Genomic DNA, 26,909 nt, shown 5'->3' with positions numbered 1-26,909 from the left:
ATTTCCTGGCAGGTTTTCACTGGACTGCAGAACAAACATGTTTTTATGATGTAGCTGTTCTTTAGGTTTCTTCTTTTAATCAGCATAGGAGAGAAAGGATTTCATAAGTATCAGAATGAGCATTTCTATGACCATGTGCCAACACATTTTCTTAAAATAATGACTGAGCATTTAGTCTACAACGAGCACTCAGTGTAGTTCTTCATTTATGCTCCTTCCTTCCTTAATATCTGTCATGAATAGCTTGAAGGGTAACATTTGTATTTGATGGATCACCAAGCCAATTAAACAACTGATGACGCACCTCATCAAATTTGTTCAGATTGTTGGAAAGAAGACTGACCAATTGTCCAGTACTTATTTTATCTAGAACTCTGCTTGACAGTTTTAAGATCTGTAAAAGAAAACAAAACCATATAAAAATGGTCATCTAAGTTATCTCCACAAAACAGAATAAATAAAGATAAAAATGATAAGCAATGGTACAGTAGTATAAATAATAATCCATTTATCTGTTTATGCTATAAAGTCTCATTAAACTTGTTATTTATGTCACTTGAATTCAATATAGCCACTAAAATTGCTTTAAAAATATTTATTTATTGACTTAATCCTTGCTTTCTGTTGAATATTTTATGGATATAGATATATATATATATGCAAATGCAAACTTTAATTAAGCATGCATGCTGTGTGCTGCTGTGCATCCTCAAAAATCTCCTACTGTTGACCCTCTTGACAAATATTTCTGAGAGATGCTTTCACAGTGAGTTTATACTAGAATAACTAACATGTTTGTTTAAATTAGCTGCTTTGGGTATTGGTAAAACCAAGTTACTTTTTAAATCTTTGTATTTTTGAACATGTGATGGGTTGACTCTTCATGCTATAGCGATGTCACACAGTATCATTCAAACTCAATCCCTTCAATGTTACACTTGTTCTTTAAATCTTCACCTCTAATTCTCTTTTGAAGATATTCTTTGGCCACCAGCATGTTATTCTTCCTTTGCAGTAAACATTTTTAACAGGAGCACAGTGGTAGAACAATTAAGGTATCTCACTAAATATCCAGCAAGTCTGAACTCACAGAGACTGATTTCAGTCAAACCAGCTGTAGACAGGTATTTAATTCTTTGGACTGGGAAATGGAGAGCTGTCAGAAACTGTTAGCCACATTGTTCTTCTGTGTACTTTGTGTACCTTAACAAAACTACCAATCTTTCAACAAAGTAGCCTAAAAGTTACATAGGCTTGTCTTAGAGTGTAAATGAAACAAATACCTTCTTATAAATCAAGCTAAACATGGCTATCCTCATTTGCATTCCAATATGATGAAGACCGAATATAGCAGGGTGCATAACTAGTGTTCTCACAAAGAAGAGAAGGCACAAGCCAATGCCCAGGTAGTAGGCTATGGATCTTTCATCAGAGTTGTCCGGATCATAGGAAGCTATTATTCTCCCCAGAAGAAGGGGTTGCACTGATTTGGTGACTTCCTGTAGAGGGAAACAAGAAAAATAATTTTGGTCAGCAGTTTGTTAATTTTTTTCAAAATGGCTAACATTTCAATTTCAAGTCCTACCAAACAAGATTTAAAGTTTTATATCTTAAATGAGGAAGTCAGGCCTGTTTGCTGTGCAAACCACAGAAAATTGCAGTAATTGCACAGGAGAGCAGACAACTCACTGCTGTCTAAGTCTGTGATGCTCCTGCAACTCCACCAAAGCAAATCTAGCTCATAAATTTTGTTTGATCATTTTCTACAGAAGTGACAACTGAGATTAGCTTCCACATTTACTTTACAGAGTTGTAATGGACTAGCCGAATCCAGTTTACCAGGCTGGATCTCTGTTTTGGTCCCTAGGGAACAATTCTCACTGCACTTTACTGGACATACAGGACACAGGAAGCCTCAGAACTCCCAAAATGAACACCACCATTCTCATAAGACAGTGAGAATACAGCTAAAAAAAAAAAAAAAACAAAACGAAATAGCAACAGAATAAAAGTATAAATAATTGGATCATCCTATTCATCCTACTCAACAGTATGCAGTTTTTTAACAAAAGCAGGAGGAGAGGGAGTAAATGGTAGGGGAGGCAAATTTAACAAAAGTCCCAGAGAGAAAACAGTCCCTCCTGCATTGGAGGCCCAGCACTTCCCATCCAGGGATGAGCAGTACAGTAGAGAACCAGGGTAGGAGAAGAGAAAGAGGTACGGTCAAACCACTAAACTACAAGGTATCCAAATGATTTGATAAAGCCCTGACTCTACTTTATTCTGCTATTACATTTGTCCTCAGTCTCCTTTTCCACTGTAATTAAATCGCACCAGAGTTACCTCACCTATGCCTTCCATTTCCCTCCCTACCCCATCATTCCCATATTTTCGCTCCTCTAACCTCATCTTTTTCCACCTCTGCCTCTTGCCTCCTCTTTCCTCACCCAGTCTTTCCCAAAGAACTGCAAAAATCACCCGTGTGCTGTGGTCTAACATTTTGCTTTGTCTTCTGTGTGAACTTCAGGAGGACATGAAGTATGTATGTGCTCCTTTGCTTCACTTTCTTCACGTTATGTTCAGTTTAAAACTACATAGTGTTATGAACTTAAATGCATCTCCTTATCCTTCTTTCTGTTGTGTTGCAGCAGAAAGCATCTGATACTTCCAAAGTAACAAGACACTACTGAATTCTTTTTTATAGAGATGTGTTAAATTCTGCCAAGAAGTTATTAGTACTGCCTTCCAGATGAAAACCACACAGAGCACCATTGAGACTCAGAGAAGGGAACTGGTCAAGTTTAGCTGTAATTAATGTTCTACTGTGATAAACAGATTAGATAAATCCCCTTTAATTTTTTTTCTTCTCCTTTGAGTTCTCTATACAAAAGCAATCCCAAGTACTTCTATAACCTGTACTGTAATCCCTTTCGAATGTCATTGTTGGCGGAGCTGATATTCAACATTCACTTTTTCCACAGAAGAGGTAGAATTTTACATCTCAAACAGCATACCTGTACTATGTGCTACATTACCCAAATCCAACACCACTCTTCCCCAACATAAATGCTGTGAATCAGGAACCAGCTTTGACAAAGACTTCAGTGTTATTAGTAGGCAAAGGGAGGAGTGTTTATTAAAAAACACATGACCCAAGACAGCTGTGCTTAGACCATATGCATCCCAAAGCGTCAAACCAAGACTCCCCAAAACTCACAAAACATTCACCTCTCAAGGACAATACAGTGCTTTCATATTCTTGGAGATTCCAAGATAAGCTTTTCTATATAGGCTTAAAATTGCAAAATTTTTTTTGTGTTTACTTTTATTCCAGTGAAAATGACATGTTCTGCTGCTGTGTTTGTTGTGACCATAAATGTATTGCATACATTCCGAGATTGCTGGAAAAAAAGAAGATTTACAGACTAGAATAGTGGCTGGCAATAAGCCAAGTCATACGCTATCTCATGGGGCATAAAAGTCCACTGGTTTACAGTGGAGATTTATCAGCTTGCTAACCAAAGATATTATCTAGTCTACATACAAATCAAAGCAGAACTACCTGGTTTTCATTTCTCCTCTTGTAAACTCAAAATTACCCACTGATATAAATATTAATAAACTGATTAGAACAACCTGCCTGAAAAAAAGAATGGAATTTGTACACCTAACAAAAAATTCCGTTTTCAAGAGTCATGTTTTGCCTTTACCTGTCCTTATTCTTCCCTCTGCATTCATCATAGGCCACTGAGAAACCCATAAACATCCCCCTCACAGAAATCTTAATTAAAAGAGCAAAGATCTGAAGAGAAATGAGATTATGACACAGGGTATTGTGCTAATCTGACCGGGTATGATTATTCTTACGCAAAAACAACTTTTATGTTACACGTATCCCCCATATGTTCAAGCACTCTGCATTTGAAGACAATAATGCACATCTCTTTTTGGCATATGGCCAAGAAGTGCTTCCCTCCCTGCCTCCTCACTCACACCCGTGACCCATATGCAAGAACTTCAGGAAATCCTCATTAGGGTCCTTTGGGATATGATACTAAAACCACTTCAAAGTTAATGTTAGCAGCTGTTGTGCCTGAGTGGAAATACAAATTTCATGGCGATAAATATAAAACCAAAATACAAATAGAATCAAACTGATCCTCACAGCAAAGTACCTAGTTAGTTAGCAGGTATCAAGCTAAAAAGAAAGATTTTTCTTTCACCACTGTAACACCTTCTCTTTAAATTGCAAGACTCATATTCTGATGGGGTGAGGAATGGAAACTGTCTCAAACAGCAAGGGAGCAAATACATCAAGTGCAGTAACTCAATGGGCCTAACATAACACTATTTATGAGGGGGAGTTGTAGTACTCTAGGGGGCCAGAGCACAAGTGTCCACCCTGCAATAACATCATTACCTACAGCGCATCAGGGACAAGGGAGAGATGGAAAAAAGGCTAGACCTAATGAGAGCAAAGCTGTGATGCCAGTTGAAAGGACAACTACACAAACAGCAGGGATGTCAGCAGAGTTTAAACCACAGTCCAAGAAAGATGTCATGAAAACAGCTCAGAGATTAGACAAGAGAAGAGCTGAAAGGAAAATGAAGATCAAAAGAACACACAACTTGGTTACACCTATGCCAGTACGGCACAACATCCTGTCCCCTTTCAAATTAATGGCAAAGCTCCCATTAATTTCCGTGAGCAAGCCCTGCAAAGAACACCAGCAGCTTAAGGAGCAATCTGGTTTTTTTACAATTCCTCTTTCAATTTAAAAAGCTTTAAATACAATGCAGACTAATGCTAATAGAATCAAGAAATTAAACTAAGATTTAATCTTTCCATGTTCATTGTGAAAGGCACAGATTCGTTTACTATGTGTTTAATTGCACATATCTGTGATTTCTTAAAGATATTTTTTAAAAACCCATACACACAACCAAAGAATATGACTCAAAAATCCTGCAGTCTTGTTCTGTCCTCACCCAGTCTAAAATTGTACTCCATTAAAAAAGTCCACAAGGATAAATCCCTGCACATGCATGCCTACACACACTGCCTAAACTTTGGGAAAGGGTGTTATCCTCAAGACTGCCTGCAAAAGCCCTCAGACACTGCTTAACTTTTAACAGGAATGCATTAGTGCAAAGGTTCTGGCTGGCAGACTCTGCAGGAGCACCTATTACAGTGTATGGTAGGCTACATTTGTAGAACCATTTTGTTGTTGGGGTTTTTTTTACAAACAAACCTATCATGAATAAGGAGTTGCTGGCTTGGTGAGTAAAAAAAGTTTAAAATCTAAAGGCAGTAATGACATCACAGGAGCACATAAAAGACATGATTGAGTAGGGGTCAAGATGTCATCCCAGAGAAGAGCTGACAAAAATGGTGAAAGAGTGGAGAGAGAAGGGTTATCATACATACATAGCAAGAGGCCCTGTCCTAGATAGTTAACTGTCCTACCTGGACAAAGACAATTTAGGATCCAGTACATAAAGGGTATCCCCCTGACACTACGCTACTCCCTGCCCTCAAAGAATGGATACTCTGCTTAGCCTTCCTTTTGCTGCCAATGTATTTATAGAAACCTTTTTTTTTGCTGTGTTTAATGGCAGTGGCCAAATTTAGTTACAATTTGGCTTTAGCCCTTCTAATTTTCTCCCTCACAACATCCTTTTAGTCCCGACTTGCCTGCCCCTCCTTATAGAGGTGATACACTCTCTTTCTTACTACTCAATCACAGAAACTTGGAAATAACACAGATATTTAACGTGCACATTGGTTAACAGCAATTTTCAGATTTACAGTCTGGCTACACAACGTACCTAGTGAGACAACCATTAGCAATAAATTATTTTCACAGCTCTTAACTCCAGTGATAGGATTGTCAAACAAACAGGTGGCATTTAGTAAGTCAAGGTAATCCTAGCTAACATGCTGGAAAGGTGATAAACATAATCAGTTCAGACTTTCACATCAAGTTCCTGATCATACACTTGGGAGCACTAACAGCACTAGAAACATTTAAAAACTATTAATATGTATGTTTTAAAAATATTAAGATATTATCAGAAAATGCTTTTTTTAATGAAAGCCCCTGAATACATCTCTGTATTTATCACCTTTGTAAGTAATACACAATATTCTGTATTAATTTAGCAGTACCTAAAACTTGGATCTATTTAAGGAACACTAAAACCTTACTGAAGAGAACAATTCTTACCCCTAAATATAAAATTATTCCATAGAACATAAATTTCCAGAAAAAGCATCGTCGAAGAGCATTAATGAGTTTGGGTTTCTTCTTTGAAGTTGCCAGCTCTCTGTCCCATTCTCTGAAAAGAAACCAAAAACAGAACCATTAAGCTGTATGAGCAAATACACATGTCTGTGTCTGTGACATACTTCAATTCACTCAAGTATATCCAAGGAGATTTAGCTAAGGTGGCTAATGAAAGAAAGCTTTGCAGAAACCCCAAGGATCTGTTCTTCATGGACTTGATAGATCAATAAAAGTTCAAACCTAGTTCAGCCACATATTTGGTAGTTTTAAATACTCAGTCATACATCACCCCGCAGGGAATTATTTCATTAAAAGGTCACATTGTATGTTTTAAAGAAACCTGCTGTACTTAAAACCAAAGTACAATAATAGGCAAATAAACGTTTTGGAGCTCTTCCAGTCTTGCAAAAAAGAAAGCACCACCAAAGCATCAAAAACGTGACTTTTCTACTGCACAGCACTATTTTTAACCTTGTTGCTGGGACAATAACTTTCTTCTCAATAATAAATTTTAGATCAGAAGCAATGTTGTGTACAGAGAACATATATTTCAGCAAAAATTCGACTCACAGATTAAAGCACTCCTGAGAATTTCCTCAACTAATTATTTTCTTCATTTTTCAACAGAATATTAGATAACCAGAATATTTCATTTATAAACTGTCAAAATGCATAAGCATACCAATGTTCTCAATAAATTCCACTGGTTTGGAATACTTATACCACAGTGCAATTACAATTGACTGGGTGGGCACAACAGGGCAGATGTAAGCTGCCCTGAAACACCAGTGAAAGCTACACCACCAGCTGGTGGAGAGGGAATGGATTTAGGCATCTCTATTGTAAGAGTTAGTCACAAGTCCAGCACAATTTCTAAATTAGGACCCACAGAAATAGGGTAAATAGTAAAAGCTTAAATGACAAAATTCAGAGTACAATTTCTGCAGAAACAATTAGTCTGTCTACAGTGGTATCAAAGGAAAATAAGAATGCTATTTTGTTGAAGAAAACCAAGGTTTTACAAGGTTATTTTGGGAAGAAAGAACAGCATTTCTGCTGTCTCCCTTTCCAGGGAACCAACATTGAAACTCTGCGTCTAGCCTCGCTCATCACCCTGAAATTGTGCGGGATCTGCTGCTCCAGCTGGATCCCTACAAATCTATGGTGGCTAATGGGATTCATCCAAGAATCCTCAAAGAGCTGGTTGATGTCATCGCAAAACCTCTCTCAATAACATTTGAGCAGTCTTGGGAATCTGGAGCAGTCCCCGTTTTCAAGAAGGGCAAGACGGAAGACCCCAGAAAATACAGGCCTGTCAGTCTCAATTCAGTGCCTGGCAAAGTCATGGAGAAAATTATCCCGGGAGGTATTGAAAAACACCTTAACGACAACACAGTCATTGGTCACAGCCAGCACGGCTCCATGAGAGGAAAGTTCTGCTTATCAAACCTGATTTCCTTTTACAACAAGGTAGCCCACCCAGCTGACCATGGGAAGACAGTAGATGCGATCTTTTTGGATTTCAGTAAAGCTTTTGATACTTTCTGTCACGGGATCCTTCTGGAAAAAATGTCCATCCCACAGCTGGATAAACACTTTATGCAGTGGGTGAGCTCATGGGCTGAGCACAAAGGGTTATAGTGAATGTGGTGATGTCAGACTGGGGACCTGTCACTAGTGGGGTTCCACAGGGATCCATCCTTGTCCCTGTGGTCTTCATCATCTTCATAAATGACTCGGAAGCAGGACAGGAAGGGATACTGAGCAAGTTTACAGATGATACAAAACTGGGAGGAGCTGTTGACTTCCTTGAAGGCAGGGAGGCCCTGCAGATAGACCTCAGCAAATTAGAGAACAGGGCAATCACCAACCATATGAAGTTCAGCATTGGAAAGTGCCGGATTCTGCACCTGGGATGGGGCAACCCTGGATGCACGGACATACTGAGGAATGAGGTACTGGAAAGCAGCACCATGGAAAAGGGCCTGGGGGTCCTGGTCAATGACAAGTTGAATTTGAGTCAGCAGTGCCCTGGCAGCCAGGAGGGCCAACCCTGTCCTGGGGTGCATCAGGCACAGCATGGCCAGCTGGGCAAGGGAGGGGATTGTCCCTCCCTGCTCTGCACTGGGGCAGCCTCGCCTTGAGTATTTTGGGCAGGTTTGGGTGTCACAATATAAGATATAAAGCTGTAAGAGAGTGTCCAAAGCAGGGCCACAAAGATGAAGAAGGGCCTTGAGGGGAAGCCATATGAGGAACAGCTGAGGTCACTTGGTCTGTTCAGCCTGGAGAAGAGGAGACTGAGGGGGGACCCCATTGCAGCTACAGCTTCCCCATGAGGGGAAGAGGAGGGGCAGACACTGGTCTCTTTTCTGAGGTGACCAGTGACAGAACTTGAGGGAATGGCCTGAAGTCGTGTCAGGGAGATTTAGGTTGGACATGAAGAAAAAGGTTCTTCACGTAGAGGGAAGTGGTCACAGCACCAAGGCTGACAGAATTCAAGAAGCATTTGGACAATACTCTTGGGCACATGGTGTGATTCTTGGGGATGTCCTCTTTAGGGCGAGGAATTGGACTTGATGATCTTTGTGAGTCCCTTCTAACTCAGCATATTCTGTGATTTTGTGATATCACAGGTACCTGTATATCGTAATTTAGACCATCTAGGTGGTACATCTGCACCAGGGATCCCAGTTACGTCCAAAGTACAACTGTGTGCAATCAGCTTGCACCCAACGCTATTCAAACATTTCATCAAAAAGCTTTGTAATGAAAATTGCAATGTGCCTCCTGAAACAAATTTATTTAATTAATCTTTCATACCTTTCCAGTTTTTCAGATAGATTATCAGCAGAGTCTGAAGAAGGGATTTGATAAATATCTGACAGCTCCAACCGTCGCCTGTAACCCTTTTTCAAAATTGGGTTTGTCCATCTAAGCAAATATGAAAGAAAAAAAAGGTTATAAACATTTCCAACCTTAATTCTGGAGTTGCTTTGTCTCACCCTGAATATTTTGTCCACAGCATCCAAGTACGCCCAAGTGCACATGCATTCACATACCCACACAAATATGACAAAATATAGTGCAGCCCTGCATTGTATTTACAAAACTATACTGACAAATATAATACTAAAAGAATAATTGTGAAACTCCTGCATTTTATAAGTTTTGGGGTACGATCATGCCCCAAACTTCCTACTGATTCAGTAGGAGACAAATGAACAGGGGATTGAAATCTTTGTACTGTATTTCCAGATATGCTATGTGCTATGTCCATATAAGCAAATAATAAATCAGAACTATAGTAAAGTGGATACGTAAGTTTCATTCCATCTATTCTGCTCTGGGGAGACCCCACCCGGAGTACTGTGTCCAGCTCTGGAGCCACAGCATAGGAAAGACAGGAACCTGTTGGAGTGAGTCCAGAGGAGGCCACGAAGATGATTAGAAAGATAGAGCACCTCTCTTTATGAAGAAAGGCTTAGAGAGTTGGAATTGTTCAGCCTGGACAAGAGATGGTTCCGGGGAAATCTTAGAGCACCCTTCCAGTACCTAAAGGGGGACTCCGGGAGAACTAGAGAGGGACTTTTTACCAGGCCATCTAATGACAGGACAAGGGGGAATGGCTTTAAACTGAACGAGGGGAGTTTTAGATTAGACATTAGGAAGAAATTCTTCACTGTGAGGGTAGCCAGACACTAGAACAAGTTGCCCAAAGAAGCTGGGGATGCCCCATCCCTGGCAGTGCTCAAGGCCAGGTTGGATGGGGCTTGGGAGAACCTGGTCTAGCGGAAAGTGGTTGGAACCCAGTGATCTTTAAGATTCCTTCCTACACAAGCCATTCTACGATTCTATGACATCTTACATTGCTGTATGCACTTAACAACACAGATCTTGCACAGAACTCCTCATAAGATCTTCATTGTGTCCATTATATACACATATTTTGCATGTTTTGTCAAATGCCATGTTTAAATTTTTAATACCAGTTTAAAGGGCATGCTGAAATAAAGCAGGAAAAGACTACTCTGAATGTCTATTCTATAGAGAAAATCTTTATAAGCTATGACTAATTTTATCAAACAATTCAGCTCCAAAAGGCCTATGAATCCCCAAGGTTCAATTTATACAAAATTTTTCACCAAATTGTGTTCAGAAATCTTTTTGAAAGCAAAAGACTAGATCAAAACATAAGAACTGTTTTGAACTAATGGTGTATTTTGAAACCACCTGTATTTCTGCTTTACTGTCATTGATAAAAAATATTTCCTTAAAATAATGAAATGCCTGCAAAAGAAGTAGCTTGTGGTTGATTGCTATCATACTTCCATATGTAAACCAGAGTTTGTAAAAAAACCCTGCATGATTCATGATTATAATAAAATTCTGCAAAACCTCAATTATTTCAAAATTTTTGTTTTAAACTGTTTTTGTAGACAACAACCAAAAAATTACAATATATATGCAATAATGTTTCCCAAAGTCACTTAGAAAATGAAAACAGCTTATTGGATATGCTTACCTGTATGCCTGTAAGAACACATCATACACACCAAGTAATCAACATTCTCAATTGCAGCCTCTGAAGGTGCAAAGAAGTTGATACAAAGGTAAAAGAACATCATTAAACACTACAAAAGTGCAAAAAGACCTTAACACAACAGATGAAGACTACCTGTGTGCAGCTGTGTGCACACACATGCACACTTGAATGTTTAATGAAGCTTTGAATTGCATGAGACACCAGTCTATAATCCCCATAATTCAGTAAAGCACCAAGATATTTCTCAAGTGCATGGTTATATCATACCCACTGCAAAGAGAATACGCTCTAAGAAACGGAAGGAGTATCCTTCATTTCTGCAATAATAGTATGGTTTCAGATGAATCATATGACTTCTAGCTCAGTTTTTCACACCACTGTAGCTGAGAAATAACAAGTGATTCATGCTATGTTATAGGAAGGCAGCTAGGAGAGTCCACTTTGGAGAGTCACTGGACTCTCATTTTACCATTTGGCGATGGTAAAACACCCATAAACTTTACAACTACTGGAAATAAGGGCCAATGCTTTCAGGGATAAAATGGATTAGAAGAAAACCTTTGAATTTCATGTAACACTTATGTGAAAGTCTTCCACGGTAACTGCAAGTGGTATATCAGGTACTGATTTGTATTTTGCCAGCTCCTGAAGACAGAAAGGACCAGTTGCTATTGGCTTTGTGAACATCTTGTGGAGAACTAATCCTTGTCATTCAGGAATAGAAACTCTCATCAACCAGCTTCACCGAAGTCCTGTATATGTAGATATTTCAGTAATGACAGAATGAATACAAGTTATGAGACACAAAACCACTACTGCAGCCAATGCAAGGAAGTAACAGTACTTCCTAGGCAACTTCTTTAATTCACAACACTGTAGCTAAGTAATAACCTTCCTGAGCCCCTTAATAACGCTTTGATACTGCAATAAGCAATCCCCAACCTGACAAAAGATAAGTGCCTTACAGTTTCACTTTGTATGTTTTGAGAAAACATTTTTATTACACCTTTTCTCTCCACATATTTGATTTTATTTATAGTTTTGATTAACACCTACCCTGGAATTTTGCCACAGCCTGAACTAACAAAATGTGACTGCATTTAGAAAGTGAGCTGAGTGGCTGTATTATCATTTGGGGAAGGCAGCATGCTTAGCAGATCTACTGTACTTCTAGAAATGTCCCTTGTTTTACTCTGTGCTTAACTCTGTGTTAACCAGGTGCATTTATCACTGCCATCAAAACTATGTTGTTCCGAAGCTACCCTCCTCTCCCAAGTCCATGTTTGATACAGACATATGCAGTCCTCATCCTCACTGCTCATCACGGTAGCTGCAACTGTGCTAGATAAACTCCTCCAGCCAGCTAAAGGAGCAGTGCTGACACCTTCCCCTGGGGATCTCATAGTCTGCAGCCAGGTTCCTACTGCAAACTGCTGGCACAGCTTGCACAGAGTTGTTCATCTCCCAGCTACCCTGGCCTTGCTTGGAAGTCCCACCCTAACTAGACCTGGCCAACTTGTGCACTGTGCCAAGTGGCTTCGGCTTGGAGTAGTAATCATGGGAGGAGTCGGCCTGACGTGATGTTTGTCTCAAGGTGGATTTTCAACAGCTGCTTGATCTGTGCTGTCAAGAACTGTGGCAGGTAGTTTGTATCTTATTAAAAGGAATATACTAGACCTAAAATACATAAATATCTCATAAAACCAATTTTTTGCCAGATTCCTATTGCACCCAAATTGCCATTATATTCTAGATTCTTTGCAAAGATTTTAAATGTAAAATGGCTATGAATTTATTTTAACTGGCAATAGAACCTGTAGTTATCCATGTTTCCATAACACTAGGTGACATAGCTCAGAGTTTGTCAATGAATATGGCTCTTCTATTTTTTTGGCTTATTGGAAATGATTGGTCAGTGTTAATGCTGAGTTTTCTCCTGAGGTTGTTGAGAGAGAGAAATTTATTCTGAAAGGAAGAGAGCAAGAAGGAAGGGAAACAGATTGGCTTTACAGCATTATGTTAGCAAATGCCATCGGATTACTGGCTGGCATTTAATGAACCCTTTCACGGAGAAACCTGCAGTGCTGTGAGAGTTTTGCCACTAACTAGGAATGTTATTATGGGTACACACATACGACACCCAGCAGGGAACAAGTTTCAAGGGGGTACAGTAGGAAAGAAGAAAAGAAGGCAAGTTCCACATCTATTATCTACTGCCTGTAGTAAAAAATATGTTAAGAACTTGATATGTAAAAATCATATATATATACATATATATATATATATATATATATATATATATAACTATATATATATATAACTATATATATATATATATATATAACTATATATATATAACATACTGTTTGGTAGATTTCTAATGACCATTTCTTTGTCATTTACTTAAGCAGTATGTAACAGAATTCTTATTACAACTATTGCTTTCTACAGCATGTTCAGACTCATCCCACTCAAGCAAACTGTATCAATAGGACAGATGTCTTTGGCTTTCCAGAGAGTATTAACACAGACAATTTGTCAATAGGATTTGACTCTCCCTTAAGGCTGCTTTGCATGTCACTGAAGACAGAAGGAGCATCTGTGTTGCTAAGCCAACTGCCCAGATCTTCTTCCTAGGCACAGGAATACCCTAGCTCCATTGGGCTCTTCAAATCAGGCACAGGTTGCTGAGACAGTAACAGAACAGTGGTGCTGGGCTACCCAAGAACAGCAAAACAGAGCAGCTATCCTACAAGGGTCACTGATCAGACTGCTACCATTTCAACAGCTTCTCTGTGCACAACACAGCAACATCTACTGAGCAGCGCAAAGGCAACCATGGTTTCACTCCCCTCTACAAACCATTAATACCTGTGCACAATATAATTAAGCATAGTGACTGCAGCTCCTAAGGAGCTGGACCTAAAATTCCATGGAGAGAGAACGAAAAGTGCCTCTGGCTTTAACTTATCCTTCCTCCTAACAATTAAGGAGGGGGGAAGGGGGGGGCACGGAGGAAGGAACATAATCAAGCCATAATTATGATGCTTTGGAGCCTAAGTTTCACAAGATGTTTGTAGAGCCATGAATTCTTACCAGCTGCAAGAAAAGGCTGACGTACCACATAGATCTCAGACATTCCCAAAGAGTCCCTCTGACCAGACTCTGACAGAAGCTCTGTACTCCCATCCTCTCACAAAAGATACCCATCACTGCAGTGGCAACAAATTGTAAATTGTTGCTGACTTTATACTGGAAGTGCCAGCTCTACTACACCCCAAACTGTTTCTCCAGAAGAGTGTCTGCACCACCAGCTGTTTTCTCTGAGCACCCTGTGATGCAGCTGTAAAAGGTGACCCTAGCTTTTTGTGATCCTTGCTAACAGATGGGACAAGTCAGCACGCCCATGGAGCACAACAGACTTATTCCTGCCCCTTGGCTACTCTCAACAGACTAGGGTTGCAGTTATTTTGTTTTGAATAGCAACCTACTGAAACAGCATACTATATATTCTGAAGACCATATTAACTTTAGCATTTCCCCCTTTATAAACAAAAAAATGCAATACAGTTTAATTTTAAAATATAATTATTGCAGGGTTTCAACAACAGAAGGTAAATTCAGACCCTACTGATTTCTGCTTTTTTGTTGTTTTCCCCCGGACCACAAAAATTTAGATTTTAATTTCTTCGCTAATAAACAATTCTTTCCCATGAGGAAAATTTCCATTTGACATGGAAAACATTTAGCTGCAATATTATTGACTCTGCCACTAGCTGTGAGCAGCACCATTTTAAGAATAATCAATGTTCTGCTGAAACCCCAGGATTTCAATAGCAAATCTTAATTAGGATTACTCCAGAGCAATTCTTGGGGAAGGCTTGTTTTTTATGCCCCGTTTTTGTGAAGTGACACTTACTCAAATTATTATCTAATCTCTAAATGCTTTTGTAACAGAAACTCAATACTTTTTCCTTACAATTAATAAGGTAATCAAAATATTTCAGTTTGCAGAAGTACTGAGAGCTATTTTTGAGAGAAAACAAAGCACATTAGGGGTTAGGTTGTGCAAGATAGAAGGATACCATTAGAATACCATCAGAATATATTAGTTGTATTGAAATCTGTCAATTGTTTAGGTACCTAAGCCAAGTGTAAGATATGCTTAAAATATTTCTTTAAAGAAGCTAGCAAAATAACAGTGGTGATGATGTGCTATGAACAAAGTTCCTAAGGCTGTTTCAGCATACACCTACAGCTAGACTGACTAGGAGAGGATGTTTCTTCATCTTCCCTCTTTTTCTCAATTATATATCCCACAGCAAGAATAAGAGAAAGACTTATTTTCTTCCAGCCCTTTGAAAGAACAAAGAATATTACAGCAAGTTTGCATCAGCGAAAGTGTTGCAGAGCAGTGCTATTCATGATCTAATTGAATTTTAAAATCTCCCAGACATGCCACTAAGGGATAGAAACAAATTTCACCCAATTCAGCACTTCACTGTGTTAGCCATACATTTTTAAAGATACATTTCATAATAAAATAGCATAGAGTTGCACATCAGGTGCAATGGCCCTTTTCAAAATTATAATTTGGTCCAACCCCAATGACTTATATGTGGTCGGGTATAAACAAACAGGTGAACACAGTTACATTTTATTTAATTTTAATACCAAGTATCTAAATGTAAATTACCATTACAGTAATATGGAATCAATCCTGAATTAGGTGCTGCTTCTCTTACTACTTGCTCTTTGCCATTTTCTCTGTATCCTGGGTATTTGATGATGCTATTCCTCAGCATGATCCTTGTAAACTAATGAGAAAATGCCTCATATCTTCTGATTTCCAAAACAGTCTTGGGCTTTCAGAAAAGCAACAGTGGGGGGAGCTTAGTGCTTTTGTTTTCTTTGTATTTATTACCTCTAGAGAAATAAATGTGTTCCAGAATTTACAGATTAACTTTAAAATGAGTTAAGGTGAAAGTTAAAGTGAGATATCAGAATGACTCCAATACAACAAAGATTCACATCCCTCATTTTAAAAGTTGGGGAAAACGATAAAGGATAAATACCAACATTAAAATATGGGAATATACCTAAAACCAAGTACCTTTACCTGCTGTCATTTAGGATTTTCTCCTAAGGCACAGCCTTGCCCATGGAGTCAAGACATTTGTATTGCAACAGCCCACCCCAAGCACTGCCTTATAGGATCAATTCTCCCTCCTGCCTATCCTCTCTGGAAGGAAGGATGCCTACCTATATCTGACAGTCATAAGGCTTCTGGTTTAAATTGAAAAACAATGCTGTTTCAAAATATGTCTTAAACGCCTACTTATTCTCTCCTAATTTGGGGACCTTCAAGACAATGCAGCCTTGGATTGGCTACTTGCTGACTGAAAAACTCATGCAGATCCTTTTGCTTATAAGAGAGGGAGTGATACATAAACAGCCTCTGAGTTCCTGCTCATCTCACCCAGGCATACCCCCACTCTCACGGAAGGCAGTTGAACTGCATCTACAACTTCAATGGCAAAATGTTTCAATGTGTCTTCTTATATACAGGTTAATTTTCACTTTTAATTTACTTATTTCAGAGGACATAATGTGACACATTATTACCTGGATGTCAAGTTGGCACCATCCTGCCTCCACAACTATACCTACACACGTATGCTGCAAAGCTGGGGAGGTAGGTGAAGGGAAAAAAGATAAACCAACTTAACAGCAAGCTGTAGAACCCTCTTGCAGTAAGTCACACTATTCTCACCACTTCGAAATTTAGCATATCCAAAACTTTAGATATTCAGAGACTAAGACTTCAGTATGAAAGAGGTGATAATCGTTCACCGCAGAAATATTCCGAAATAAATTTGTCACACTAGAAATACCCTTGTGCAATCAAAGTCCTGGACAGGAGATCTCAGGCAGACTGCACTGATTCCACCACATGCTTCCAGGAAAAATCAAAATCCTTGTATACACCACTTTCTTCTCTACAGAACTAGTAAGGAAACTTCTTTTTAACCCATCCTTTGTGCTATCTGCTTAGACTTCAAGATCTTCAAAACAGACTTCTTTATCAAATATTTTGCTTAGTACAGCAGACTTCAAATTTCTGTTAGCGCATTTAGAAGCCTCTATAATACAGATAATAAATCTACTAACCATGTCATTGCCTACAGTATTAAAAAAAAAAATCAAGGATTTGGATGGATTACTTTCTATCGCACCCAAATCAAATAAGCTTGTAGAAAATAACAAGGTACAGAAAGGTCTGAAAATATTTCAAATGCTTGATAATTCATTTTGAATATCAAGATAGGAAGTCTTCCTCCTTCAGGAAGAAAACAGACTTTAAATATATTTCAGAAGTCAGATGCAACTTGACCTAGGCATCTGTGCTTTAGAGTTATAAAGCAGCCAGAGAAGGTCCCTGTGCTATGCCAGTTTTGCATTTTTGGTCATTAGACCAAAGATGGAGTATCAGGGTGAGCCAAGGACACAATTTAGCCTTATTGTTAAAGAAGGTATTCCTCTGACTGAAATTACTTGAATGTAGGAGACCCTGCATCCTTTCTCCAGTTCACTTCAAGTTTCATATTTTACCTTGGAAATAGCAATAGAAATCAAATTTTCAAAAGGAGTCCAAAATTTGCACAAACATCTTTGAACCATCTGACTTCCAGAAGCACTGACACCTTGCTGTTTTGGACAGGTCTGAAGGGCTGGCAGACCAGTGGATCTCCAAGGACCACTTGTGGCAACAGACAAATGATCAGGCAGGCTCACAGGGCCATAATCTGTGCTGCAGCTGCATCTGTGTTTGGCTATCACTAACAGCCAGGATTTATGATTGCCTGGGGTCAGTGAAAGGCAGCTCATCAGGGCTAGACACATACAGGGCTTTAAAAATATACTATAGAAAAATTGCTTTTTATAAGTGTCTAAGATGACTGCCCCAGCAAATGAGTATAACGTGCCATACAATCCACCTGCTACTGTACACAGAGGCTCCTTACTCAAAGAGGAAAGATGAGCAAAATGCTACAGTTAGGTATTGTTGTTAAGGGATGCTCCAAATACATACTGGTTATGACAATTTCGAGACACCTGCCCCCCAGAGTGAAATTTATAGACATGAATTAGGCCTTTAAGTTTCCTATACAAAATCTGGGACTTTTAGGAACTTGAGACAGTTTCAGGAGAAAATTTGAGTACAAATGCACATATTAAATCCCAAACTTCTCAAGGAAAACACATATTCTCAATTAAAGAATGAAAATCCTAAGCAACTTGTTGGCATTAAATTCTAAGATATGCAATTCAAGGATAGAGCAGGCACTGCCTAGGGAACATCTGGCTTTAGTTCCTTTCTCCGAAGGGAATCAATTTAATTCTCATGAGAATACCTTTTCAAGACAGAAATTATCTTGTACAAGGCACTCTTAAACTTGAAATCATGACTGAATCAAACTAGAAAGAGTGATAGAATAACATTATTGTAGCGTACAGGCTAAGTACTTTCAAACCTTAAGTCCTGAATTCTGTTATCTACCTTAAAGGTTATTAGCAGACTACATAAGAAGTTTCACACCAGGAATTAGGAGTTGCAAAGAAGTTTCTTTTCAGAAGAGTACAGAATCACTTTTGATTTATGCTCTAAAACGTAGCTGAGCCAGAGATAGAGAACTAAAACACCCTCACTGCCAAACACTGGTAACACTTGGTCCTACTTCCTAGAAGAGGTGAGGTGTAGAATTGAATTCCTTTTCCTAGCCCTCACAACACACAGAGGGCAGAAGAATGAATCCAACATTTATCCCCTGCAGGCTAAATTGTTCTAGGAACCACTGGACAGCTGTATAAATGTATAGATTTCTTTTTCTCTGGTTTGGAAAGCAAGAAGCAACTAGAGCAGATCTGACTGATTGAATCCATGAGAAGACTTGACACAAAAGCTGGGTTAGTTTGTATTTCTCATTTGGATTTAATAATGAATCAGGCACTAAAGTACTAGGTCTTGCCAAGAGTTGTCACGTTTGATAGGTACCAAAGCAAAAGTATATGCTGAAAGAGTTGGACACGAGCACAAGGATTACTTTTTGAGAACTTGTATTGTAATATCTAAATTTACATGTAAAAGAAAAGTAATAAAGTCAGAATAGTCCCATAGTTGCAGCCATTTCTGAAACTCCAGCAATAACTCTGTGTGCCAGCTCTCAGATAAAAATTGATTAATTAACAAGACTTCCTGATCTCAGTTAATCTTCAATAAAAACTAGGAGACTGCAAAGTAATCAGATATTGTTTGTGACAAAACGTATGGCCTTGACCCTGAAAAACTCCAAAATTCCAAAAGAAAATAAGTAATGGTTACAAAGACAAAAGTGAAGCTGCACAATGTATATGAAGCTAATCATATGATGATCTGACTGCTTCTGCATAAAACTCTGTTTTCTTTAAGCAAGGTAAAAAGTTGCCAATGCACAGAAACAATGTCTTGCATGTGGTTGGGAACAAAAGAGATCAACTCTGAAAATGTAATAAGGAAAATACAACAAAACACAAAACAATCTCTGAAACCCCAAATTCTCAGTATCTAGTGTTTTCTAAGTCTGCCCCTAACAGAAGATCTCAAACCACTTGTTTTCACACCTTGTTTCCTAATCACCAAAGCTCAGAGTTTAAACCAAAAGTATTTGAAATTTAGGATGAAGGTTAATTTCTAATTTTAATTACTTTCTATCATAACAACTCCTAGCAATTATCTTCTTTTTTTTTTATTTTGCCCCAGTACTATCACTATCACTAATACAACAAAAAGGTAACACTTTCTATAAGATACTACTCTTTGTATACCAAGACAGTTTCTCACTTTTTTTTTTTTTTTGGCATAAAGAATTAAGAAAAAAGGTACAAAGAATACTGAAACATGTATAAATTATTCAGTTATGAGCAAAGAGTTACATTCTGACTTTAACACATTTAAACCTATCTCTCCAGCACAAACAGGATAGATTATGAAGCAATGAAAACCTTGCCAATAGGTTTACAGCTGATAGGTTTATAGCTGATAACAGCTTGTACAATATTAAATAGTAGTAATATATTTATCAGCAAGGCTTCCCGAATAATAATAGCTAATACTTTAACATCACTTCTGCTAACATGACTTTCAACTTATCACATTATGTTCAGACTGTACTTCCCACATAAATGCATAGCAGACTCTTATAAAAGTTACTTCACTGAAACATGTACTGTGTTGTATTTGAAAGCAACTATTTCATTATCATTGAAAAGAAGCAATCTCTCTCCATACATCTTTTTTCCATTTCTCTGCTCTAGTTAATATTCATCATGAACATCTCCTTAACTTCGTATGCTTTATTATCATCACTTTGGTTACAGTCACCTGACCAATAGCTGGTACAATATAATGTGTCATGCATGATAAGCATGATTAAAACACCATTCAATTGACTTAAAGACTGTGATTTTAAAGACGAGCTCAGGCTTCTGGATGGTTAATTATGTACTTAATAATCATGAACTGCATCTGGTTTCAGACATGGAAACTTTCACTATGGTAGGAATCAGAAATATATTTGCTTTATTGGATTTTTTTCTTTACACCTGCAGCATCCTAGGTTCTAGGAGAACAGTACTCTGATAGAAGTTTTATAAACAAATAAAATTAAATAGAGCAAGTGGCCCCTTGAGCAATTAAATTAATATACAGACTTATTTCCTACAGATTTCTGTCTTATACTTAGCAGGAGCACTGACTGATGCATCTTTTATGGAGAATTCGTAATTGCTTATGCTCCCGGTTCTAGCAGTATTTGACAGCAAGCACGGCTTCTTTCCCACTGCAGCACCATTGGAAAACACCTATAGCATCATCACTTTTACCTGGATGTTTTTAAAACTTTAGTAACAGGTTATATTTGAGATCATCCCCCTCTATCATATCTGGCTAAAATGACCCAAGGTGGGGGGAGGCAGGCAAACAGTGACTCATACAGACTCCCTACCATTAAGAAACTTTAAAAAACATACAGACCAACCTGCTGAAAGCTATCCCAAAAGCATTTAAAAGTGAGCTAAAAGCCCTCCATTTTTCAAGCAGAGACCTCATGACAATGTTACAGTTTTACACCACGCGCTCTCATTTCAATTACCATGTTCACACCTTACACAAGATTTCCTCCCTCCCTTCTCTGCCATGAAAAAGACCCTCCAGTAACAGAAGGGGGAACTCTGGCAAAACCGGTGTTGCGTGGGCCAATGCCAAAAAGATTATTTGCTCTTTCCAGTTCACAGTGTCATTTCTAGCGATGTCACGTAAGACGTATTCAGGCTTCCATATTGTCTTAAAAAGTACATTGTGCCCAGGCACTGGTATTGGCTCCTTCTCTTTTTACTTGAAGTTTTTAGAAAGAAAAGGCACTAGGAAGTTTACTTGTAAGAGAACATTTTCAAGGCTTACAAGGAACTGTTTCCAGTAAGATCATATATTACACTCGCACACTGAGCAAATGCTAAACACTCAAACAGCCAAACAGAAGGAATCCTTGTTCTGAGAGCATTTCCCTTCTGCTCCCTACCACCACACTGTGTTCTCGAAGTTTACAGTGAAATAACAGATTAACTAGTTGAGCAATTACCAAAGGTTGCTCAAATTATGTCATAAATTCATCTGTCCGGGTCCAGCGAAGGTTTATGACACCTGCCAGAGCCCATTCCTGGTGCTAAAACCCCAGCAAAAACAAAAAAAAAGAGTGATCTCGTCAACAAGCGAGACTCCCATCGCTCTCCCTACAGACCTTTCCAGAGCTAATTGGTGCCCAGTACTCGGTGCCCCTCTCCACCGAGTGGTCTGGGCGGGGAGCGCGGAGCCCCCGCTGAGCTCCCCGCGCCGCCGCTGCCCAGACCGGCCCGCTGCCCCCGCCCGCCCGCGTCCCGCCGCGCCGGGGCTCCCACCTGAAGAAAAGTTTGGAGAAGATGTTCGCCTTCTCCAGGGGAGACCTCTGCATGGTGCGGTGAGGTGCGGTGAGCGGGGACCCGGAGGCAGCCGCTAATCGCTGACTCCTCGCTCGCTCGCCCACTCCGCTCCTGCGGTTCTCCCACCTTATCCGCCCGGCCGCTCTGATGTCACCGTCCGCCTCCTGCCCCGGCCCCTCTCCCCGCCTCTGCTTTGCCCCGGTTCAAAGGCGGGCGGGCTGGGTCCTCAGCCCGTGCGCTGCCGCCGCCGCTGCTCCTCCCCCGCCTCCCCGCCGCGCCCGGCACCGCGCACCGGGCGCGCCCCGCCGCTCCCCCCGCACCCTCTCTTCCCCGGCTCCCCGACGGCTCTCGCCCAGCCCGTTATCTCCACCTGCCGACTCATCTTCCCGAGTCACGCACCCCGGCTCTCCAGCCTCTCCCCAACACGGAACCCCTCTCCTGACCAAGTGCCGAGGCGGGGAAACCACCCCTCCAGACGGGCCTTCTGGCCTCGGTCCAGCGCAGCGAGGACAGCCCCGTCGGAGCGCGGACACCCCTCGCCCTCCCGAGCGCGCAGCTCCTCACGGCAGAGCCTGTCCCAATACACAGGGCGCCTGCTTGCAACCTACCGTGACCCGCAGGAGCCGAGGCCAGCTTAGCGGGGTTCGGCCTTGGTGGGCACCCGGGGCCAGAAGCCCCCTCCACCGCCCCTATGCCTGTGCGCGGTCCCGCGGGCGAGCGCAGCGGCACAAGGGCTTAAGGGAGAGGGAGGTCAGCTCAGGGAAAGGTGAGAGGCAAGCGCGATCACACCTACTTTAAAATACACTTGCTTCAGTTTTTCAAGTTCTCTGTCACGCCCGTACCTGAACCGAGACGAATGGGAACTGAAATTATATCTTTAGTAAGTTTAGCCCAAGAACCCAGATCTAACACTAAAGCTGTTTCTGAAGCTTTATGTGTGTGTGACATACAAACAAAATCACTGTTTTCATAGTCCGCAGCAGAAAGCATATTCAAAAGAGATAAAGATGACAAGAAGCAAGAAAAAAGAACATGTGATTTAATTCTGTAGAAGACTTAATTTTATTTGATGCTTTATTTGATATTTACACATTCCAGTGTCCTTTCATTTCTATAACTTAAAAAATACGAATGGAAAAGGCCATGCTTTCTTAATCATGCAGCCGTTGCCCTCTAAACTTGCTCTGTAAAGCAGCGAACGTACTTTCCTAAGGACTTATACCTTGCACTACAATTTAACCAGCTGTTACTCTTTGCAAAGTCTGCAGACACTTTCAATTTCACCGTTTCTCGCAACACCCCGCAGTGCTTTCATAAAGCATTCCTCTTTGCCTTGGCAATTCTTCCTAGTAGATTGCCGAGACAAGAAGTGCCCTCTTACCCTGTCACCGTACCGGGCTCCTTTGTGTCTCAGACCTCCCTCGAATCCTTCCCGATTCTGCTTTATTAATGACAAAGTCAGTAAGAAACGCGGGGCAGGCAGGACTCCAGGAAACTGTCCGCATTTTATCATGTCCTCAGACAATACGTAGAGGCAGGGCTAAATCCGCCCGGGCTCCAGGACAGCAGCGCGGAGCCCTTCGGCATCCTGCCACCTAGTGGAGCCGGGCCCGGGGCGCCAGCCCGTCCCGCACCGCACCGCAATGCTCTCCGTACTGCATGCGCACCGCACCGCGCACTACACCGCACCGCAATGCTCTCCGTACTGCACTGCACACCGCACCGCGCACTACACCGCACCGCAATGCTCTCCGTACTGCATGCGCACCGCACCGCGCACTACACCGCACCGCAATGCTCTCCGTACTGCACTGCGCACCGCACCGCACCGCACCCCGGCAACCGGGAGAAGGCGGGACCAGCTTCTCCGGGCGTTCGGTGCCGGGCTCCTGGAAGGCACCTCCGCCGCTCCCTGATGCGGCAGTGACAGCCCGCCAGCCCCTCCAGAGGTCAGGGCGCTTAAGTAGGAACGCGAATCAGGATTCAGATCCCTCCTCTACGAAAGCCGGGGAAAGGCTGGCATCCCACATGCTCCACCGGCCTCTGAGAGAAGTTCTTCGGGTAGGCCCTGACATGCAGATCACCTAGACCTACCAAGTTTTTTCACTTCATTAAAAAATGGTGAAACCTTAATTTAAAGACAGAATCACAGAATCAAGTAGGTTGGAAAAGACCTTTGAGATCAGTGAGTCAGACTGGAAACCCGGTCTTTTAACCAGTATACACTAGCCTGCTACAGGCTCTGTTCCTTACCAGCCTTTGAATCTCTGGTGCAAGTGAATAAAGCAGAAACTGAGCAGGGGATTAGACTTCTTTTTTTTGTAATTTACATTAGAAAGTGAGGTATGTTAGTCATTTGAAATCATTAGTGGATCAGGTCCAAACTAGTTAAAACGTCAATGGGTAATGAAGTATTTTTCATAACAGTATCTCCCCGTGGCTATTACCATAAGAGCTGATTTGCACGCACTTGTAGCAAATTTGGGACTAACAAAGACACCCCATCAATCATCGTTGATTATGTAATTTTTCTTACATGAAAAATTCCACGAACTTTCCCTAATTTTGAACACTTCTTCTCTAAACTTAGAATATTTCTTTGCCTACTTCCTTAAGTACCAGCTATGGCTATGTTCACCAAAACCCATGGAGTGATGACTTACTGGCTCTGTGATCCAATAGTTTTGCAAATAAATCAGATCCTTTCACATACATACATCCCACAGTCAAAAACTCCTAAACTCTTGGTTGTGTTTTACATATTTCTTGTCATTTTTCTCTCATGCATCCACAAAGTTTCCACTGTTACATTTCCTTGCTTATTTCAGAATCCTAATCTTCCCAGGGATCTTGAACATACTCAGCTGACGCGAATGTGAAACTTGTCATTAGCATTACTGTGAGTAGGAATAAACAGTAATATTTCTGTTCTTCTCTAGGGACTGAAATACATCCAACTTTAGTATTATTTATAGATTTCATTTACAAGAATTTCTTTCACTTCTACAGAAATGCAACTTGATACACTGAGACAACAGGTACTTTAGATGTATCCACATCCACCATCTGACTTTACTCTGAAGAAAACACGGTGAGGCTGAATTAGACAGCCAAGAAGGAGGAGGATGAGTAAAGGCTGGTTCCCTGTGCCATCACCACGGTAGCTCTGGCTCCCACACTCTTGCAGGGGTAACTCAACCAGGTGAGAGCCAACAGGCCATGGGCAGTCTGAAGTCACACACATGGGAAACAGACTGGCTGGTTAGATCCCTCCATGTTCATGGCAACTGAAAGTGACTTCAACCCTGAGGGCTGTACCTTGACCTCTCTCCTGCCTTTGGGTACATGTTCCCATTCTGCTCCAAAGCCACCAGACTGTATGTAAAGCTGTTTAAGGCTTCAGATCTAGCTGGGAACCCCACCTGCATTTTCACTGGGATGTGAACTTAGGAGGAAGAAAACTCACTTAGTGCTTTTGCCAAGGTAAGTAAGGGTATGAACCTATGGTAAGGGGCAAGGCACAGAAAGGCAGGGCACGCAGATGATTTGCTTTAGATGCCATGAAGTCACCAAAAGATTTTTGCATTCCCTTTCCTAGGTACAGCAATACACCGGGGGTCTGGGGCTTTTTTGTTTGGTTTTTAATCCAGATGCTGATTTTCAAGAAGAGGAGAAGAAGATAGTTTAGTTGACTGGTAGCAATTGTTCAATGATTGGACTTCATGATCTTGGAGGTCTTTGGCAACCATAATGATTCTTTGATTCTAAAAATTTAATTATATTTGGATTTTTGATCCAGATGTCACTGGACAAAGCAGTAGAAATTCTTAGTAGAAAGAGAAAGCATGTTCATAGAGAAAGCATGTTCATATTAAATACAATCTCCTGAGAAAATGAAGCTAAGTAGATGTCAAAACTAACACTTTTTTTTTATTATTAACTTTTTTTTTTTTGCAATGTCTCATTCAACCCCAAAGAAGTCTGGTCTATTTTCTGTATTTCTTTTTAATAAAAGCAGAGAACTTAATCCACAAATCTGACACTGGTCTTTCTCTCAAGCTTCCCTGTACACTCAGTTGGACCTGGGTTCCCTTCATCATTCCAAGTAATTTCAACAATGGTGGGAAGCCTTACTTCAAATCCTCTCACAAGAATGGCCTTAGCATATGGGTCAGGTATAGCTCCTCATATCTCTTGTGAGATGGCTTACCTTCATCTAACTTCCAACTTCTCCTACGAGCAGGGAAAGTAGTCTGGGCACTTTTCCATAGGATAGGGCTTTATTTTATCCCACAGTTGTTATTTACAAAAAATTGATCATCTCAGAGTTCCTCACACACATTAAAAAACTACTCAAAACAGTAAAGCAGCAACAATGAAAGAACTCTGTCAACTACAGTTTAAAGTATATGTATAATTTATTATTCAACAAAAGCATTCTATCTGATGACTTCTAAATATCTACTCTTAGTTGTTGAAGTCCCCACAGTATTCTCTAGTTGTGGACAAATTAGTAACATCCTACTTTTCATACTGTTTGTCAGTTTTGGCTTATATTACTACGAATTCCAAAGAGCTTCTCTATTCCCAGGAAATATATCAAAAACTGAATCTCAACCAAGATAAAAGCTGTAACAGCATTCACTTAAAAAGTAAACTATTCCCAAATATTTACCAGACAAATAGTCTTTGAGTCCACATTCATAATACTTTTAGAATATAGATGGACATGCAGAAGATGCCAGACTGACATTTCCACAAGCAAAACCTGTATTCCAGTACACTGTCTTAATACTGCTAAAATTAATTCAACCAATGCTTCAAATATTTGCAGATTAACATTCTTAATCTGTGCACACTGGACACTTTTGGCAAGCAGAGTTATGTATGCTTTCCCACACTGCATCACCAGTATCTGACTACGTTAATTCAACGCATGGTCTCAAAAAATATGGAAAACAGTTTAATACTCCAGAGAAGCTAAACAGGTCTTTTATGAGGCATGTATTTCTGTGGCACAACATATTGAGCTGGGAGGTGAAGTACCGTGAAAATACCACACCTTT

The 26,909-nt window shown here is 40.4% G+C and overlaps 1 protein-coding gene across 2 annotated transcripts in view; it reads right to left on the bottom strand.

The window, feature by feature from the left end:
* The window catches only part of CFTR (CF transmembrane conductance regulator), a 90,511-nt gene extending 68,583 nt beyond the window's left edge, over positions 1-21,928 (bottom strand). For both annotated transcript variants that reach the window (XM_082279754.1, XM_082279755.1), the window contains exons 1-5: positions 21,823-21,928; positions 9,108-9,218; positions 6,228-6,339; positions 1,284-1,499; positions 305-394 (exon numbers count right to left, since the gene is read on the bottom strand). In XM_082279754.1, coding sequence (XP_082135880.1) covers positions 305-394; positions 1,284-1,499; positions 6,228-6,339; positions 9,108-9,218; positions 21,823-21,875 — 582 coding nt within the window. In that variant the 5' untranslated portion in view covers positions 21,876-21,928. The remainder of the gene's footprint in view (positions 1-304; positions 395-1,283; positions 1,500-6,227; positions 6,340-9,107; positions 9,219-21,822) is intronic.
* Positions 21,929-26,909: the final 4,981 nt, after the last annotated feature.

Source organism: Coloeus monedula (assembly GCF_965178545.1).
Source record: "Coloeus monedula genome assembly, chromosome: 4".
Taxonomy (NCBI): Eukaryota; Metazoa; Chordata; class Aves; order Passeriformes; family Corvidae; genus Coloeus; species Coloeus monedula.
The sequence above is the reverse complement of the archived record's forward strand: the minus strand, read 5'-3'. Positions and strand labels throughout refer to the sequence as shown.